General features: G+C 42.4%; 1 protein-coding gene across 1 annotated transcript in view; it reads left to right on the forward strand.

The window, feature by feature from the left end:
* oprl1 (opiate receptor-like 1) overlaps positions 1 to 20781 on the forward strand; it is a 50325-nt gene that overhangs the window by 16616 nt on the left and 12928 nt on the right. Inside the window, exon 3 of the mRNA XM_035160461.2 lies at positions 19470 to 19557. Coding sequence (XP_035016352.2) covers positions 19470 to 19557 — 88 coding nt within the window. The remainder of the gene's footprint in view (positions 1 to 19469; positions 19558 to 20781) is intronic.

The raw sequence follows: 20781 nt of genomic DNA on the forward strand, positions 1-20781 counted from the left end.
TAATGAGGCCCGACTTAGTAACTGAGACGCTTCTCAATAGTTTGGTTTCTCTTTGGGTCTAATTCCATTTGTGCATAATATTTCGTTTTGATCATGGATTTATGGAACATTTTTTAAAAATTAATTATCAGCCATAATTATTTCTGTGTAACTCACAAAGTCAACTGATGAAACAGAAAAGAGTCAGAAAAAACGTTTCCATCGATTAAAAGCTGAACATTGGAGCTGCCAAACCAAACCGTCTTCTGAGTATTATTAAGATTAATAATCATAATGATAATAATGATCCTTTGGTTCAAAGCTTTTTAATATTCAACATGACAGATGTCTTAGGTTCAAGAGGAAACATCAAATCTCACAGAGAGAAATGAATCAGGACAAAGACAAAAAGTCTCTTTCTGCAGTAATGGAGACGACGAACTTCTCCTGAAATATGTGAGTAATATTAGACTTTAATCTGTAAGGTTTACAGATCAGATAACAGATACCAGGCAACACGTCTCATCCAGAAAGCATGGATTGAAATCTGAGAAACATTTTAACCAGAAGTTTAGTTGATCCATTTTGATTTCATCTACATGTGGTGTCATTGTTCTCTGAGCCCAGTTGTTTACTGAATGATTTCCACTTGGTGGAAGGATGAGACAAAGTTCTTAATTATTTAAGTGTTTTATTTACGATTTATAATTCATGAATCTTGATTGAAAAGAACAAGCTCATGTGTGATTTGCTGCAGCTTGATGGAGTCGAGCTGAGGTCTGAGCTCGAGTGGAGGATGTTCTCGTTGCATATGAACATATTAAATCTGTTTCTAATGGGGCCTGAATAAAAAAAGCAGCTCTGAATAATGTGGGACCTTAAATACTTGTTTTAACGTAGTTTCTGTCTGACACACTTTCTATTTGAATTTGATGAGTTTGAGAACAGACGCAGTAAAACAAGTGTTTTATCTGGTGATAATTACAAAGCAACATGTGGTTTGGCAGTGAAGCATCATCTCATCACACTGGATGAGATGTAACACACACACACACACACACACACACACACACACACACACACACACACACACACACACACACACACACACACACACAGTGGTGTGGGGGTTCACAGTGTGAGCACTCATCCCTGCTCTGGGGCTCTGTGGGCCATTTCCCTTAATGAGGCCTCAGATGGTGAATCAGAGTCGGGACATTTACCATCATCACGGCTAATTTCGTCTCCACCCGACCAGAACACGGCCGTGTCCCCGGCAGGAGCCTTTCCCGAGCAGGCCTCAGAACTTTGTCTTGATTTCTGATCAATGGGGAGCGCGGCTGATTTCTGACCAAGGAGTGCTTCACTGCGTAACAGTACAGTAAGAGGCGGGCTGGGCTTTTGGTGAATGGAAGGAATGCATGTGGAAATATAATGATTCATGCAGGTTTTTATGAGCAGGGCTGATTATAAAAAAGGAAAAATCAACTGCCAACGTGTCCTTTAAAGAATTGAGCCTAAAACGAGCGGCCGATCAACGACAGCTGATCATTAACTCTCAGCCTGGTGCACGATAGAGCGTTTTCAGCTCTTCACCCATTGTCCAGTTGGCGACGCTTCCCACTCAGCTTCTCATTGGCTGTTGCAGGTTTATGCTCAGTATTCCTCTGGAGTATAGTGTGTATATAATATATCATATTATGTGTTTGATATTTGATATACACATATGAGTCAGTTCTGCACCAGCCATAACCAAGAACATTTTATTACGCAAACAATTTCCACTGGAGCACCACTTGATCTGCACCATTTCAATCAATAACACTCCGTTGCCATGACGTCGGTCATTTCTAAGAGTCCCAGCACTCGTAACACGTCTCAGGATGAGAAACGCAGAAAACTCAATCTGCTGCTTCTGTGTGATTAAAATTCGTACGTTTGGTACAGAACATTTTATCAGCTGCTGTTTCCAAGGTGAGAAATAAACTGCAAACCTCCACATGAAGATGATGGGAGCAGAACAATACTGTCACATTATTTCAAACCTTTTTATTTCATATTGTGTTACAAGTTATTAAGTAGTCCTCAACATTTTCACTGGCTTAAATGTCAGGGACTGGAAGACATGGCAAAGATACAAATATTCATATTGATGATTATGATGACAGATAAAATCATTATTTCGTTCAAGTTTAAAGACTAATATTTGCTCCACAGCGCCGCTCATGAATTCTGCACAAAACCTAGATGAATATATCTTCTCGTGTTAAAAATACACTTCTTAAAAGCTGTTGGCGATGTTGCCAAACACCCTCAACGTGTTTAATTAAAAAATGAATTAAAATCTAATCAGTTGTATTTGTGACATTATGAAAGAGAAACAAATAAAGCCCAGTGTCACGCTGAAGGAAACGAGAGGTGTGAGGTTAAAGAAATGAACGATAACAAGGTTAATGAGAGCAGAGGCTCTGACGGACGATTAGACGAGAGCAGAACCGAGGCAGGAGATGAGAGCATTAGTGGTCATGGCTTTAATTAGGAAACAAGGAGGGAGAAGAAACTCTCTGTTTGTCTATGAGGAGACAATATCCTCGAACCAGAGAGAGGAGACTTAATGAGACAAGATAATTAAAAGAAAGAAAGATGTGAATGTAAATGTAACAAGATGAAGGTACATTGGACAGGATGAGCTGAAAAGTAAATATATATATGTGCTTCTTCTTTTTACTCTTTAATAACAGGTGAATGAAAAGATTCACAGTGTGATCACAGCACGACTGATGTCACAGCCGGTCACTGGTCACCTGACACAGTGAGGCAGTTACCGGATGTGTTTTCAGTCATGTGATCTCACCTGCAGCTGAGTTAGACATCCACACTAATGATTCAACAACCAGGAGCTCGGCTTGAAGAACTGTTACTGACAGGAAGTGGAAGTTTGGCTTCACCGCTGGTAGTCGAGTCATGTGACTGAAAAGAGCCAATCAGGAAGAGACCTTCAGCTTCATCCAGACCAAAACACAACCCTGACATTTTCAAAATAAAACAGGGTCAGCAGCGTTTCCAAACTTCTTCCTTTTACACTCTGAAAAACTGCAGCCGGCGTAAACATAGCAACAACAACAAAGGATGTGGCTGTAGCCTAGTACTGCAATGCCACTGTAACTACCATAAAGACTGAAACTTAAAGTAAATCAAATATTCATCTAGATTATAACCTGAGAGAAAACTGTATTATTACCATGTGAGGGTTTTACTCTCTGCAGCAGGTACAAGACTCTGGTTTCCACCACAAGTTCAGTTGCAGGAATTTGTTCATGAAATCAGAAAATTACAAATGAGCCCCTCACTCAGCCCCCCCTCTCCTACAGAGGCTGTGGTCCTTCTAGTCATTCTTGTTTAATTTAGCTTATCTTCTATTTTCCAGCTGTATAAATTGTCACATATATTTTCATTTCCATAACTTTACTCAAGTGGAACCAAAGTAAAAGTTTTGGAATCACATTCATTTCACTTTCCTTCTGAACGAGTGTCACTGTTCATTTCTACACAGAGACACAGAGCGCACTGCGTTACCTCCATCTCATTGGTCAGGTTACAACCCAGCTCAGGAGGAAACTCAGCCCTTGTGTGGAATCACCTGCAGGACAAACACTTCTTCATACAACATGTCATTAAGGAGATCTAAGGGAAAACAGCAGAGATGGAGAGGAAGAGGAGGAGGAGGAGGAGGAGGAGGAGACAAGTGTGAGAGAAGAGCTGCTGCAGGAAGAGGAAGGAGGAGGAGGGGGAGAACAGTGGGAGTAAAGAGCTGCTGCAGGAGGAAGAGGAAGGAGGAGGAGGAGGAGAAGAGCTGCTGCAGGAAGAGGAAGAGGATGGGGAGAGGAGTGAAGAGCTGCTGCAGGAGGAGAGGAAGAGGAGGAGGAGGAGACGAGTGTGAGAGAAGAGCTGCTGCAGGAAGAGGAAGAGGAGGAGGAGGGGGAGAACAGTGGGAGTAAAGAGCTGCTGCAGGAAGAGGAAGAGGAGGAGGAGGGGGAGGAGAAGAGCTGCTGCAGGAAGAGGCAGAGGATGGGGAGACGAGTGAAGAGCTGCTGCAGGAGGAGAGGAAGAGGAGGAGGAGACAAGTGTGAGAGAAGAGCTGTTTCAAAAGGAGAGGAAGAGGAGGAGGAGGGGGAGGAGGAGGAGGAGGAGGAGACAAGTGTGAGAGAAGAGCTGTTTCAAAAGGAGAGGAAGAGGAGGGGGAGAACAGTGGGAGTAAAGAGCTGCTGCAGGAGGAAAGGAGGAGGAGGAGACGAGTGTGAGAGAAGAGCTGCTGCAGGAAGAGGAAGAGGAGGGGGAGACGAGTGAAGAGCTGCTGCAGGAGGAGAGGAAGAGGAGGAGGAGGAGACGAGTGTGAGAGAAGAGCTGCTGCAGGAGGAGAGGAAGAGGAGGAGGAGGAGAAGAGCTGCTGCAGGAAGAGGCAGAGGAGGAGGAGGAGACGAGTGGAGAGAAGAGCTGCTGCAGGAGGAGAGGAAGAGGAGGAGGAGACGAGTGTGAGAGAAGAGCTGCTGCAGGAAGAGGCAGAGGATGGGGAGGCGAGTGAAGAGCTGCTGCAGGAAGAGGCAGAGGATGGGGAGACGAGTGAAGAGCTGCTGCAGGAGGAGAGGAAGAGGAGGAGGAGACGAGTGGGTGGAAGAAGAGGTGGAGGGCTGGAGGGAGTGTAAAGAGAGATGGAGTGAGAGTCTCTGAGGAAGAGCTCCAGGTTCTTAATGAGGTGCTTGTTGGTGGGTAGAGTTTGTTTGTGTCGGGGGGGGGGCAGAGACAGAGAGACCTGGACAGTTTTTTAAAGAGAAGAAGATGACGGGATGGACAGAAGTAAATAAAAGGACAAACAGATGGATTAGATAATGAGTCAATGGAAAGAAGAGAGGAGGTTGGAGGTAATAAAACCAAACACTGATTCTTCTCTTTGTGAGATTTCATCACAAGTTAATCAGCGTCTCAGTGCAGCAGACGAATCAATGAGTCAAATCTTATTAGTATATCTCATATTCACAAATCCCAGTTTGTCTCATGGTCTTTAACAAGGTGAGACGTCAAACTACTAAAACCTTTAACAGGTAAAGAAGGTAGAAACCTCAGAGACACACGTGAGGATCCGTCTCCCAGGACGGACACAAGTGAACAGATGTCCCGTGGAACAGAGAACATCAGAGAGATCAGAGTATTTACAGCTTTGATTAGAATAAACACTTTGTAGCTGAAGGTCAATGAACTGATGGATTATTGTCAGTAATGGTCGAGTATCTGAGGAGAAATATTATATATCAAGCAGACTTGATGTGATCATAGTCCACGATCAGATGCCACCACGATCAGGATCCACCACGATCAGCAGCCACCACGATCAGGATCCACCATCACGATCAGGATCCACGATCAGGATCCACCACGATCAGGATCCACCACGATCAGGATCCATCACGATCAGGATCCATCACGATCAGGATCCATCACGATCAGGATCCACCACGATCAGGATCCACCACGATCAGGATCCACCATCACGATCAGGATCCACCATCACGATCAGGATCCACCACGATCAGGATCCAACGTCAGGATCCATCACGATCAGGATCCATCACGATCAGGATCCATCACGATCAGGATCCACCACGATCAGGATCCACCACGATCAGGATCCACCATCACGATCAGGATCCACCATCACGATCAGGATCCACCACGATCAGGATCCACCACGATCAGGATCCACCACGATCAGGATCCACCACGATCAGGATCCACCACACGATCAGGATCCACCACGATCAGGATCCACCACCACGATCAGGATCCCACCACGATCAGGATCCACCACGATCAGGATCCACCACGATCAGGATCCACCACGATCAGGATCCACCACGATCAGGATCCACCACGATCAGGATCCACCACGATCAGGATCCACCACGATCAGGATCCACGATCAGATCCCCACGATCAGGATCCACCACGATCAGGATCCACCACGATCAGGATCCACCACGATCAGGATCCACCACGGTCAGGATCCACCACGATCAGGATCCACCACGATCAGGATCCACCACGATCAGGATCCACCACGATCAGGATCCACCACGATCAGGATCCACCACGATCAGGATCCACCACCACGATCAGGATCCACCACGATCAGGATCCACCACGATCAGGATCCACCACGATCAGGATCCACCACGGTCAGGATCCACCACGGTCAGGATCCACCACCACATCAGGATCCACCACCACGATCAGGATCCACCACGGTCAGGATCCACCACCACGATCAGGATCCACCACGATCAGGATCCACCACGATCAGGATCCATCACGATCAGGATCCACCACGATCAGGATCCACCACGATCAGGATCCACCACGATCAGGATCCACCACGGTCAGGATCCACCACGATCAGATCCACGATCAGGATCCACCACGGTCAGGATCCACCACGATCAGGATCCACCACGATCAGGATCCACCACTTTCAACAGGAATTTAGCTCATTTACCTTTTGGAGATGAAACACGTTGAAGGTCACAGAGTGAAGATATGTGTGTAGTCTCATGAAACCAGTTTCTCCTGCTGATCCTGATTAACGGCAGATAAACAGGTCACAGGTCGTTGCTCTCTGGCTCCAGATTGTAATTAGATGGGCTTTCTATTTCTCCAGTGAGACACGGAGCCACATCCAACCTCATCCAACCTCATCCAACCTCATTTCACACATGACTCCACCTGTGCCCTCAGAACAATAACGTATGATGACAGGAGATTCTCAGGGGATATGAACTCAAGATTAACTTCTTACAGTCGGTCAACATGTTCCACAAAACAGACCTGAAAGCTCCCAACAGAAGGAACAGTTTCTTTGTTCTCCTGTGCAGCACACACACATACAACATGTTTAAAACACGCCACGTTGCCTGTGATCTGGACGAGTTCAGGGTAAAGAGCGTTGGTTTGTAAATGACTCTCAGCAGCAGATTATTAATTAAGACTTTTCATGTGGATGGAAACAGCTGCTGAGTCTGTTTCACCTCGTTCTCTTCTGAAGCTGGACGTGAAGAGGGAAGTGTAGGTTCTGTGCATCATGTACATGTGACCACACGCGGTTCTGCAGGAGGAAGTTAATGAAAGGAACAAGAACATTTAATAGTGGTAATAATAACAAGGTCGTTGACTGAATTAAATGTATTTTAATAACTGCTGCTCATGAATTGACGTCTCAAACCTAATTCCTCCTCTTTGTCACTCTTCTCCTTGACAATAGCTCCTGTAATTAAAACAAGCTGGCATCGCTGCTGCAAATGCTTTGGTTCCTGCTTCTCCCAGATCGTCAATCAATGACTCAGAACCTCTGCTGAGCTCAGTCGGTGACACAATCACATCCAGGTCTCATTTGTATAAATCTCCATTCCCTCCTCCCATATTTTAAAGTCTAACACAACACCACCCTGACATACATCAGCCCAGATGTCATTCAGACCGACAGAGCACGACTGACTTTTCAACTGTGTCTCATCGGTAAATCAGCTCCTGCAGCGTCACATGTGGAGCATCAAGCTCAGCGAGGCAGTGATCACAAGGAACTCAGTCACCTGCTGCCGCCGTGGATATCCTCATCGGGGGGGTGGTTCCAAAGACGAGAAGAAGTTTCTGAAGAGAACTTCTAACCTGTGTGTGTGTGTGTGTGTGTGTGTGTGTGTGTGTGTGTGTGTGTGTCTGTCTGTCTGTCTGTCTGTCTGTCTGTCTGTCTATGTGTGTGTCTGTCTGTCTGTCTCTGTCTGTGTCTGTCTGTCTGTCTGTCTGTGTGTGTGTGTGTGTGTGTGTGTGTGTGTGTGTGTGTGTGTGTGTGTGTGTGTGTGTGTCTGTGCGTGTGTGTGTGACCTGAGAGAAGGTCGTCCTGTCTGTCAGATCTTTGGTTCCTGTCTGTTCTATCTGTCTGTCGTGACTTGTGTGTCTCAATCACTCAGAGTTTCCTGACGACGTGTTTTATTGTGTAGTGTGTGTATGGGTCGTTCTTCTTGGTTCTTCTGTGTGGATTTGTCTTTCAGCTCCTGACAGACTGTCGTATGTCTGTGTCTGTTTCATTGTTTATCGTGTTGTCTGAGGGCGTGTGGGTGAAGAAGTTGGGTGTCTGTTGGTGTAGAGCCATGGGGTTGGGTCGTTTTCCTGTGGAGAATCTTCTTTGGTTGCATATAGTTGAATTGAATTGATAATTCCAGGTGAATTAGAGCTCAGTCTGATGTCATGAGGGAAGAACCCTGTTCACACTGTTGCATTGTGGGGACTCAACTCCTCCCAAAGACACACAAGCACTTTAGCTTCATTGTTTGAGGTTTTGATATATTTTCAATCAGCAGATAGTTTTGGAATTATACTTTTATATTATACCCCTCACATTGTTTCTGTTTATACTTTAAGATTTGAGGATAAAGAGGAAGATGTAAAAGGAAATAGTGTAATAGGAGTTGGTTGGAGTGAAAAGCACAAAGAGCCTTGATGTCGCCTCAGCGGCTCAAAGTCGCAGTAAATGAGAGAGAGTGAACGTAACGATCCTCAAGCCTCCGTCACACGGAGGCTTGAGGATCGTTGAAGCCGTGACGACGTCCACATTAACTCTGCACACGAGCTGCACAAGAGCAAATGACAACAATTTACTGGAAGTCATTTCTGTGAGCCACAGATAAATTTACAGATAAACGAAGCCAAAGTGCTTCTAGCGAATGATTTGAAAACCTCTGCTCCTAATTTGCTGCTGAATTACTCGGCTGATTGCAGATCAGCAACCTTTACAGAAGCAGCTTCATTCAGTTTGATGTGCACGTTGAAATATCGAGGAAAAGCACCTGGTGTCCATCACTGACTCTGAAGGGTTCCACAGAAACTAGGGATTCAGGCAAAGAACTGAACCAGTGCATTATTCAACACTTTTCTTTCAGTTTACAGGAGCTTTTCATTAGAAACTGAGACACGTGGAAATGAAGAAAGTGTTTTTTAACTTAAAATCAATGATGTAATAATGTTTTACTGACCACAACTGCTTTACAACAAAAAGGCTGCATCTCGTTCCACCAGAGGACAAACCTCCACCAGTAAGGATTCACCGGACCAGTTCACAGCTTGTTTTACTCTAAGAACGTCTGTGAGACACGCTGCTGACGTCCGGAGGCTGAGGACAGACTGGAAGGAAACATATTTATCATTTCCCTGCTTTAGATTGTGAGCATCTTAATCCTGAGTCATAATATTGTCAATATCCATGGTTTAAAATGAGCAGCCGGTCTCATTAGAAACAGTGAGACGTGGTCTGTGCCCAGAATCAATATGGCTGCTGTGTAACGATGATACAACCACGAGTTGTGGTTTAAAAGATGTTTCAGGACAGTTTGTTCTTCGACATTAAAACAGACAACAGGACTTTCTAATATTTGACCAAACCATGTCCAATATGCTGTGTTGACACTGTGTCTCCTGAGCAGCTCTAGTCTGAGCAGAGGCTTCACCGGGAGAGGTGTTCTGAACTGGGGTTGAACCTGTGACTGGTCTGAACACAGACTCATCTCTCACTCCTCCACTTCACTTCCTCAGGATGCTGTGGCTCTGACGATTAAACAGCACAACAAATGGATCGGAGTTGATTCTTCCAGTGTTTTCTTACAAAGTGAAACAGAAAGCAACTGGTTTTAAAAAGAGAGTTAATGGAGACACAGCTGTGATGGTTGTAGAACTGAACGAGTGTGAGACTGGAGCTAATCGTCACCTTCACGTTCGTGATGAGGACACGAACAGATGCTAGATTGATTTTACGCTCGTGTCTTCTCAAGGTCTTTTTTAAAGCTGGAGCTGAAAAATAGATTCGTTTGGTTGTAGACGTGAAATCAAAAGTTCATCTGAAAAGTATTTGTACTTACACACACGTTATTTAGACAGTTTGTCAGTAAGGTCAATTATTTAGTTTTTGTTTTTTGATACATATTATTTTTTCTCAAGTTATGACGAGTTATGCTTCAAGTAAAATCAGATTTAATTATATATCGGTTATAACAGATTGAGGTGAAGGTAAATACACAACTAAACTTTACTAAATAAACCATCTATCCTGTGATATTTACTGGCTGATGCTGATATTAGGGATTCAAAAATATTCTAAACTTGATATAATCAGCCAATATTAACATCAAAATACATTTTAAAACTTTGTAATGATTTGTAAAATATTCTTATCAAAGAAAAGATCATTTATAATCAGATTAACTATAAACTTTATTGTAAAAATACAACACAATAAAGAAATTCAATTAAGAAAATAATTCTTTTATTGAAAAATATAAAGATAAATTCACATCTTTTCTGCAGTTTATTCTGTTAAATAAAAGTTCATATCAGTTTCTGATACATCAGCTGATGTTGTGATGCTGTGATGATGACACCATCTGTGAAGTTGGAACATGAATAATTAGGTAAATAACCAGAAGGTTTAGAAGCTGGTTATTCCCCCGTCTGAAAATCAGTTACTGCTCTCAAATGCTTCTGCAGGAAAATAATGTTTTATGGCTTTTTAATTTGAATGCAGGAAAAGAAGCCATGAGCTGTAAAGTGTGAGCAGTTAGGAGAAAATGTTTTGAGAGTAAATGAAGCTCAAGAAAAGTAGTATTATGTATATTGTTACTGATAAAGTGAAACTCAGGAGAAACCTTGTAGGGAGAAGACGCAGGTGAGAGATTCTCATGAAACAGGGAAAGTGTTTCAGACGACAGGGTTTTACCACAAAGAGATTTTAAAGTGCTGAGTCGGGTCCTGAGGGGAATGTCTGTGTCTTGAAGCCACAGGAACATCTCAGTGACTCCAGCAGCTCTGATCTTCTTCTTCTTCTCAGACTGATGAGCTGCAGACGTCTGTGGAGAATCAGACTGAGAAGATAAACTCAGGATTCAGACACTTCAGCATCGAACCCAGAAGCCATGAACATCTTTATACAGTCGAGAATCCAAACCATCAGAAATCATCCTGTGGATACGAGTTGTTAACATTTCTCTTGAATGATAAGTTGTTAAAATATTCTCACATTTTTTATAAATACATATATATACATATACAACTGTTAAATGTCTCAACTTCAATAAAATAACACCTTCTTGGAAACCTTGAATATAATAACTATATAATAAATATAATAATAAACAGAGGCAAACTGAGGGCAGAAAAATTCAGAAACGTCATTAATCATTTTTATTTTCATAATAACTTATAAAAGTAACTTCTTGGTTTCTTTGTCTTCGGTCACAACGGAAGCACCAGAGATGTGTGGGTGCTGATGCTTATACTTCAAGTGGGTATGATACCGAGTTGTGGGCCAACATATAGCCTTGAAATTAAATATGATATTTGACAGTTGAACTAAACATTTTATTCGAAATAACTATAAATAACAAGAAAACACAAATATAATCAAAAGTACGACACTTGAATTGAGAAAATAAACTTTGTTTCCCCTAAGATCTGAACATAAATACTGATCTTTGTCTCCAATGTTTATTATCAGCGAACATGACCCCAGGTTCTGATAAGTGTGAACGGCTTCAGCTGCCAGGACAACACACGTAGGTGTTTACAACTGAACTCTTTCTTTTTAAAAGCCTCATGGAACCAGAATTCACAGTTTGACATCAGCATGCGTTTCCCATAATCCCTCGCTGCTCGCTTGAATCCCCTGTCGGCTCCACGGAGATAATAGAACATCCTCAGCTTTGTGAGACGCTGACAGGTTGAGAGAAACGTGGCTGATGTCACAGGAGGAGGGCTGCGATCATATTACCGAGCTGGGATTGGGAGATTGTGATCCAGAATTGGTTTTTCTTCAAGAGCTCTTTCTTCGGAAGTCACACAGGGATGTGAAAGGTCTTCTGCTGTGGCAGGAAACAGATGAATAGGTTTTTATAAAACGCTGTCATTAAAGGGAGAGAAGAGAGGGAAGACGACACAAAGACTGAAACAAATGGGATTATTGTAAAATGATGTTGATCCTGCAGATTTGTCCGAATTGAAGGGCTCTGCTTTCTTTGTCTCTTTACTTCCTGCCTTTGTCCTGTTTCCCAGCGATGAGATCATCTGCACTTGTCTCTGTGGTGTTTAGATCAACACATAGTCAACCTCTGATTAACACACACACACACACACACACACACACACAACACACACACACACACACACACACACACACAAGTGACGGCTCCTTCAAGCCGACAGTGCAGACCTGCAGTGTGTGAATAATTCAAAGTGAAGATTAATATTTGAAAGCGAACAGCTCAGCAGATGAAAGCGTTATCACACAGACTTCTCCTCCATTAATGGAGAGATGACGCTCAGTGTGAAATGAAGAAGAAGAAAAGTCAGAGATGAAGAATAGATGGAGCAGAGAACATGTGATGAAGTCATTTCACTGCTCCGCTCTGTTCACGTGAAGAATGTTCGTGACTGAATTAGATGAACAATCGTTCAGATCTGAGATTGGATGGATGAAGATTAGAACCACAGACGTTTTTCAAATGGATGAATAAAACCCAGCAGGTCGTCGGGTCAGACAGAGAAGTGTCTTTAATCAGAAGATATTCATTCTGTTAATGTGAACCCGGTGTCCACATCGTGAAGGAAGCGTTTCTCCAGTGTCGTCTCCGATTGAAATGAAGGTTTTATCGACTGTGGTTTATGGTGTTAGGACAAAGCTTCTTATTTGAAAAAAGGAAACAATAAAAAACTGAACTTCTGTAGTTTCAAAGCAAACCCAAGTCTCCACATGTGGATAATAACCAGTTTGTTTCCAGTGCACGTACCAGTCCTCCCCATGTCGGTTTGGTTTATTCAGCTCGGGGAAGGGGATTGTTAATTGGATGTCTTATAGAATAATAATATATGTATTGTTGTGTAATATGGTAATTGTTTTCATTATTGCTCTTATTACCCTTTATGACTTAAGGCTCTGAATAAAAAACTTTTTTTTCTTCTTTCTAACATAATTAAAAAAACTTGAATTTCTCAGCTTCTGAATCAGATTGAAATATGAAATAAAAACATTTGATAGACTCAATATTGGCTTCTATTGTAAAAGCTTCTTCCCTAAACCTCGTGAACAGGTTTTAACAAATTAGTTAAAATTAGAAAGCCTGCAGAGATCCCCCCCCCTTCCACCTCCTCAAACATTTTCCTCATTTATATTTTCATCATTGTTTTCATTATGAAACTCTTTGTTATCTGTATCGCTCCCGTCAGTCATCATGTGAACTATATGATGACATCATATAGTTCTAATCAACAGTTCTAAAATACGACAGCTACACAACATATATTGTGTGTCTGTGTTTCAGCTGTTTGTTCTTGTTAAACAGAAATGTCTCTTTCTCATTGTTGTAAGGTCGTTTATTTTCCACACATCGGGGAAATTCACATTGTTACAGCAGCAGGTCAGAAAGAGAGACAAGAGAATAAAGAAATATAAAAAAGATAAAAAAATAAAGAATTTAAAAGTTAAAGCAACAGTTTTGTAACACAGACTAAATTGAAGCATCTTTTTGAATCTCCCTCCTGTGACCTGGAATCACTGGTGCCGCCCACATCGCCCTCACCAGCAAATCCAGCATATTTCATAATCAGCTGCAAATGTGTTTCCTGAAAGGTTCAGAGAGGTAATCCATCCATTGCATTTAATAATTGCAAGATCACAGTTGCGTGCACATAAAGATGAAAGTAGGGGGAGGGGGGATGAAGATTAGAAGAGAAACATGTGTCAAAGGGGGAAGGAGAGGAGCTGATGTATTAATACAGTGATCTGAGCAGGAGACTGTCTCCTTTGTGCAATTGGTTCAGGAAGGAAGGAAGGAAAAAGAAAATGGCCTCAATGAGGAAGACAGATTTGTGATTTTTGTTATTTTCATATGGTTGTTATTGAATTTGTGCAGATTGATCGATGTGATTTTCACTGAGGAAGATTCACATCAGTCATATGGAGAGCGATATCTACGAGCTGATTGTTTCCCTCTTCAGCTCGTTTGGTTGGATGATGTTATCTGTCTCCAGTGGCTCCACACACGAGGACTCGCTTTCACTGAAAATGGGATTTCTGCTCTCCTCTCTATAAACGAACAATAAAGCCTCATAGACGTAGAGGAAATGAGGCAGAAGCACAGGGACGTGAGGCTGGAGAAGCAAAAAGCAAGAGGCATTAATGTTCAGCTGGAAGTACACCAACTGAATTCAAGTCTTTTGGAGAAGCTGTCTGGATGTGACTTGTGTTTGAGTCCCCAGGTTCAGACAAGACAAGTTCCTCGGTGTGACCCCACCTCGAGGTCATCAGGGATTTAACCATATATTATATATGTGCACAAGGTTTTCCTCGTTTCCTGTCCACTGTCACCGTGTGTGTGTGTGTGTGTGTGTGTGTGTGTGTGTGTGTGTGTGTGTGTGTGTGTGGACACATTCAGAATCTCTATGAATAACTAAACATTCAGAATCATGATTCAGTGTCTGTTCCGTGCAGGAAGTCTTTTAATGTGGAGAGGTTGGAATCATGGATGCAGTTTGACTTTTAAATGGAAGAAGAGTTCCATAAAAATGAACAGATTTTTTCTTTATTTAATAGATTTGAGCTTTACCACGTTTTCTTTCATTTTAAAAGTGGACTGTGCATTCAGGTGATGTGCTGGTGTTTCCCTGTAGATTGAGTTGACTTTGTGTTTATTGAAGAAACAGACGTGGTCAAAGAGCAGTCGACAGGAGAGGCCTGAGGAAACAGCAGAGCACTGGACCCTCTTTAATAGAGAAGATGAATCTTTCTGCTCATTCTGGAGATTGTTGAGTTCCTGAAGTTCAGACAGGGAATGCTAACAGTGCTAGCAGTTAGCTTAGCTTTGTTTTCATTCACCAGCGTAGGAACAGTAGTTACATAATGTTCGATATGACAAATATGGCATATGTGCACATATTCGCCCCCAACACCAATCAGAACGACTCAATGTAAAAGTCTGAACCAGAACCTGAGGATTGTTAAAAACAGAAAAAATTAAACTGACATAGTCATCAGCTGATGACAGCAGACGGGTCGCGTTGCCAGGGAAACGCTGCTGTCAATCATATCTGATCAGATGAAAGCCACCGACTTATTAAGTTACTGATGTCAGACGTTTAAGATCTTTTCTGAATATTCAGTCACCAAGATTTAACTTTATTGAGAAATATTTACGATATTTTACGATGTCACAGCTTTTATCCCGTCCAGTTTTCCTGATCTTTTATTTTGAAAGGAATTATTAGATTTGAGACATATTTTGATCAAAAATACTTTTTTGTGTTTTCTGATTTGCTTCTTTCTCGCTGTCTTTGTATTTTTCCTTCTGTGTGATATTCCTTTCCTGTAGAAACACCTGCATTATCTTGTGCATGAAGGAATCATGTGTCTCATATGCGAACACTTTCTGTGCTTTTTATTTTTACGTGCATGTAGAGTAAACAAGATGTTCCTGTATAATCAGACACATCCTCAGCTGTGCAGCCTCTTTATCGCTGAACCTAAATCTTTGTTCATGCAATACGCTCCTTATACGTCAGGCCAGTGGGGGGACCTTTCTGTCTGAACTCATCTATACACGTCCTTTTCAGAGGAATTTTTATTTTACACATGAACAACGCAGCAGCAGATTTTCTGCTCAGACTCGTTCACAACAAGGAATCGTCTGCAGGATTCAGGTGAGGCTCAGGTGGGGGCGGAGCAGCAGACGTAACGTATTACCTCTGCTGCAGAGGTCATGTGATCATGTTTACATGAGAGATTTGTCAGTGTTAGAAGCTTCATCAACGCTCTGACTCGCTCCCTGTGAGTCCTGCAGATGATCTCCTGCTGTGTTCTCACATCAGCTCCTCTGGACTTCCTGCAGAAACTCTGGAGGCTCTCACTCAGACATTTGCATTCACACATACTCATCTGGAGCTGCATGTCTGACAGCAGCTTGAATTACTGCCTGTACCTTCTCTTTGCTTGGGGCTTCAATCTCTGTCCTTTCCTTTCCCACGATGTCCTCTGTTATTCTTCTCCTCCTCGTCTCTCTGCTGCTGCTTTCATTCTTTCACTGAAGGACAGAGACAGAGAAGGGGAGGAAGGGAAGAGGGAAATGAGATCGTTTACGGAACAGGTCAGAACATTGGTAGAAATTCCCGAAAGAGATTTTGTATGTCCAGAGTAGAGAGACAGAAAGAGAGAAGACAAGAGACCCAGAGTCTTAGAGAAGACAAGATGTTCTGCAGGAGAGAGAGGACACAGCGCTCAGTCTCTGATGTAAAGAGAGGAGGAGGATCGCTGCCATGAAATATTCTCTCTGAAGACGGTCGGCCTGCAGGTCCGCAGTACGCAGAGAGAGGGAGGGGAGCGAGGTGGGGGAGGATGCAGAGAAAGAAGAGATGAAGTCATATTTAGATGTGATACAGGAGGGACTGAAGAATAAATCAGGGAGGAAAGAAGGGAGGAGTTGCAGAATGGACGTAGAACCACAAAGAGGCAGAAGAGATGAAGAGATGTAAAACAACTTGAGGCAAACAGAATGAGATGGAAGATGAAAACAAAAAGAAAGAAAGAACACAAAGAAACAACAACTTCAGGATTTGTCTGGTGCCGTGCTCCTGCAGGGGCCTGTTGCCTCATACATCCGTTATCCCTTCACAACAGGATTAGACTCTGAAAGATAAAACCCCACAGTCGTTGTCCTGTGAAGAAACTCATTCCAAAGTTCAGCTGAAGATAATGTGACACTTCACGTCAGGTTCAGTGTTTGTGGTCCAGATGAGGCGGTGTCTTCCGTCCCTGCAGGGTCAGATCTTAGAGTTTAGCTGCAGTGTCCAAACGAGAAAAGCAGTTTTATGTTTGCCACAGATTTTCTTCATGGGATTGTGTCCTTTTATCTTTCAGTGTTTGGATGTCACTTTGAAATATAAATTACATAAACTCTAAATTAAGATGGAAAAGAAATGAAGCCAAACTATGACAGATACAAACTCCACCATCTTGTGCATGTGCAGTCAGAGTCTGTGCATATTGATCGGGGGACGGACTACGGTGTCGAGGTCCCGCCCTTACACGCACTTGACCAATCCTGAGTCAGTCGCAGCTGTCAATCATGACGTCTCAGCTCTTTTTATATAATCAAATAAGTCATTAAAACCGAAAATCCTAAAAGATTCATGCAGGAAGGATGAGCGAGCTGAAGCTGTGAAGACATAACAAGTGAATAAGAGGAGAGAGATACAGAGTCAAAGTCAAAAGGAGGTAATGAGAGGATAAAAGAGGGAAAGACACAGATGTTGAGATGCAAAGGAATAGATGAGTGAAGAACATGTGAAACTGGGAGGAGGAGGGGATAGAGAGAAAGGAAGAAGAGATGAGTTGAGAACAAAGAAGTGGAGAAGAGCTGGAGGCCAAAGTGAATGAAGGCAGGGGGACAGTGGAGGGGGTGGATGAGAAACATGTGATCACAACGCGTTCTTTATTTTATACCGTTTTATTCAGGGCAGCTGGAACAGAAAAGACTTTTCTTTTCAAGCCCAAAACTCGAAAGATGGACAAACCCGATCTACACCAACTCAAATAATTAGAGAAGGTAAATCTTTTTATTGAATCATTAGTTTGATGTTTCACAAACAGTTTTCTGTGGATTATTTTGGGCTCCACAACATGAATCCTGATATTTTTCACTGGTGTGATCTCACACAGTCTAATTTGAACCAAAGACGTCGATAATAACGATCAAAGAGTCTAAAGCCTGAGACTCCAACTCGGGTTTGTTTGTGACGCATCTGATTAGAGCTGCGCATGTGAGGTGTGCGTGTCAGTCAATCAAGTTTTATTAGTATATCTCATATTCACAAATCCCAGTTTGTCTCATGGTCTTTAACAAGGTGAGACGTCCTCTGTCCTTAACCCTCAACAAGAGTCAAACTACTAAAACCTTTAACAGGTAAAGAAGGTAGAAACCTCAGAGACACACGTGAGGATCCGTCTCCCAGGACGGACACAAGTGAACAGATGTCCCGTGGAACAGAGAACATCAGAGAGATCAGAGTATTTACAGCTTTGATTAGAATAAACACTTTGTAGCTGAAGGTCAATGAACTGATGGATTATTGTCAGTAATGGTCGAGTATCTGAGGAGAAATATTATATATCAAGCAGTCTTGATGTGATCATAGTCCACGATCAGGATCCACCACGATCAGGATCCACCACGATCAGGATCCACCAAGATCAGGATCCACCACGATCAGGATCCACCACGATCAGGATCCACCACGATCAGGATCCACCACGATCAGGATCCACCACGATCAGGATCCACCATCAAGATCAGGATCTCTGATTCTCGATCCACCATCATATCCACATGTGGATCTGTGGACGATAAGGCAAAGGGACTCCGGGGAAGAAGTCAAGTCAGTAACATGTATTGATGAGATATTAATATCTTTGATGTGATGAGGATGGAGAAGAGGAAGGAGAAGCTGGGAAGAGAAGCTCCATGTGTCATGTGTCCCCGACCTTCTAGACCTATAGCAGCAGAACTAAGATCAGGTCTAAGACAAACCTGGACCGGCTCTAACTATAAGCTATATATATAAGTATAGATGCTAAGCTATAAGCATCTATACATCTATACATCTTTCCATCCATCCATCCATCCATCCATCCATCCATCCATCCATCCATCCATCCATCTAGTGCCACCTTGAGGACAAAGTGATCACAGTGTCGCTCCAGCACTTTTCATGTTTTCAGAAAAGCTGAATCATTGAGTTTCGTCTTTCTAAGGTTTAGTTTTCAGAGGACGTTGTTGCCTTTTAAAGTTTGAGTCCAGATGATGTTGGACAAATTGTCTTATTCCAGGAGGACGCCTGCAGAGGCTGGAACTGTGGTGCTGCATTTAAACGAGCTGGTCCCTATGTTGTTGTGATGCAAATGAAATCAGGAAGAAAAGCTGATGAACACAAATCAATACAAAGAAAAAGGAATGAAGCACATTGAAGAAACATTGTAACTGTGTTTCTTGATATTGTTCATTCAAGAGCATTATACTGTATTTTATATGAATCATTTGCATAAACGTATAATGTGAAATGTAACCACAGAGTTTGTATTTGGATATTATTAAATGTATGTAAGTTATACACCAGCAGACAGGACGGCCTTTATTGACTTGTAGATTGTCAGGACTCGGGGGTTTGATTCTCCCTGGTGAACAATGTCCTCACTCCTGCTGCTGCTGCTCTGGATTAAAGCATCGACCAAATCTCATTATCAGCAGCAGCTCCTCACAAAGACACGGCGTGCATACTGATAGTGCACCTGCAGCCACGTGCACACCTTTCAGACATGTGAGCATGTTACCCTCTGTAAAATGAGCTTTCTCTCTCCTCAGATACACGAAGATGAAGACGGCCACGAATATCTACATCTTCAACCTGGCTCTGGCTGACTCTCTGTTCCTCGCTACGCTCCCGTTCCAGGTACCCACCTCCGTCACATGTGTCCTACAGACATTATGAGCGCTCAGAAGAAACATGTGTCATTTCATTAAGGGTCATAAAGTGAGATGATGAGTTACCAAACCTAAACCAACCAAACCTAAACCAACTAAACCTAAACCAACTAAACCTAAACCAACCAAACCTAAACCAACCAAACCTAAACCTAAACCAACCAAACCTAAACCAACCAAACCAAAAAACCCAAACCTAACCACTAAACCTAAACCAACTAAACCTAAACCAACCAAACCTAAACCAACTAAACCTAAACCAACCAAACCTAAACCAAAACTAAACCACTAAACCTAAACCAACCAAACCTAAACCAACCAAACCTAAACCAATCAACCTAAACCAACTAAACCTAAACCAACCAACCTAAACCAACCAAACCTAAACCAACCAAACCTAAACCAACCAAACCTAAACCAACTAAACCTAAACCAACCAAACCTAAACCTAAACCTAAACCAACACAAACCAACCAAACCTAAACCAACTAAACCTAAACCAACCAAACCTAAACCAACCAAACCTAAACCAATAAACCTAAACAACCAACCAAACCTAAACCAACTAAACCTAAACCAACTAAACCTAAACCAACCAAACCTAAACCAACTAAACCTAAACCAACCAAACCTAAACCAACTAAACCTAAACCAACTAAACCTAAACCAACCAAACCTAAACCAACCAAACCTAAACCAACCAAACCTAAACCAACTAAACCTAAACCAACTAAACCTAAACCAACCAAACCTAAACCAACTAAACCTAAACCAACCAAACCTAAACCAACTAAACAACCATAAACCTAAACCAACCAAACCTAAACCAACCAAACCTAAACCAACTAAACCTAAACCAACCAAACCTAAACCAACCAAACCTAAACCAACCAAACCTAAACCAACTAAACCTAAACCAACCAAACCTAAACCAACCAAACCTAAACCTAAACCACCAAACCTAAACCAACTAAACCTAAACCAACCAAACCTAAACCAACTAAACCTAAACCAACCAAACCTAAACCACCAAACCAAACAACCAACCAAACCAACTAAACCTAAACCAACTAAACCTAAACCAACTAAACCTAAACCAACTAAACCTAAACCCCAAACCCAAACCTAAACCCACTAAACCAACCAAACCTAAACCAAACCTAAACCTAAACAAACCAAACCTAAACCAACT

The sequence above is a fragment of the Hippoglossus stenolepis genome, chromosome 6 (genome assembly GCF_022539355.2).
Source record: "Hippoglossus stenolepis isolate QCI-W04-F060 chromosome 6, HSTE1.2, whole genome shotgun sequence".
Taxonomy (NCBI): Eukaryota; Metazoa; Chordata; class Actinopteri; order Pleuronectiformes; family Pleuronectidae; genus Hippoglossus; species Hippoglossus stenolepis.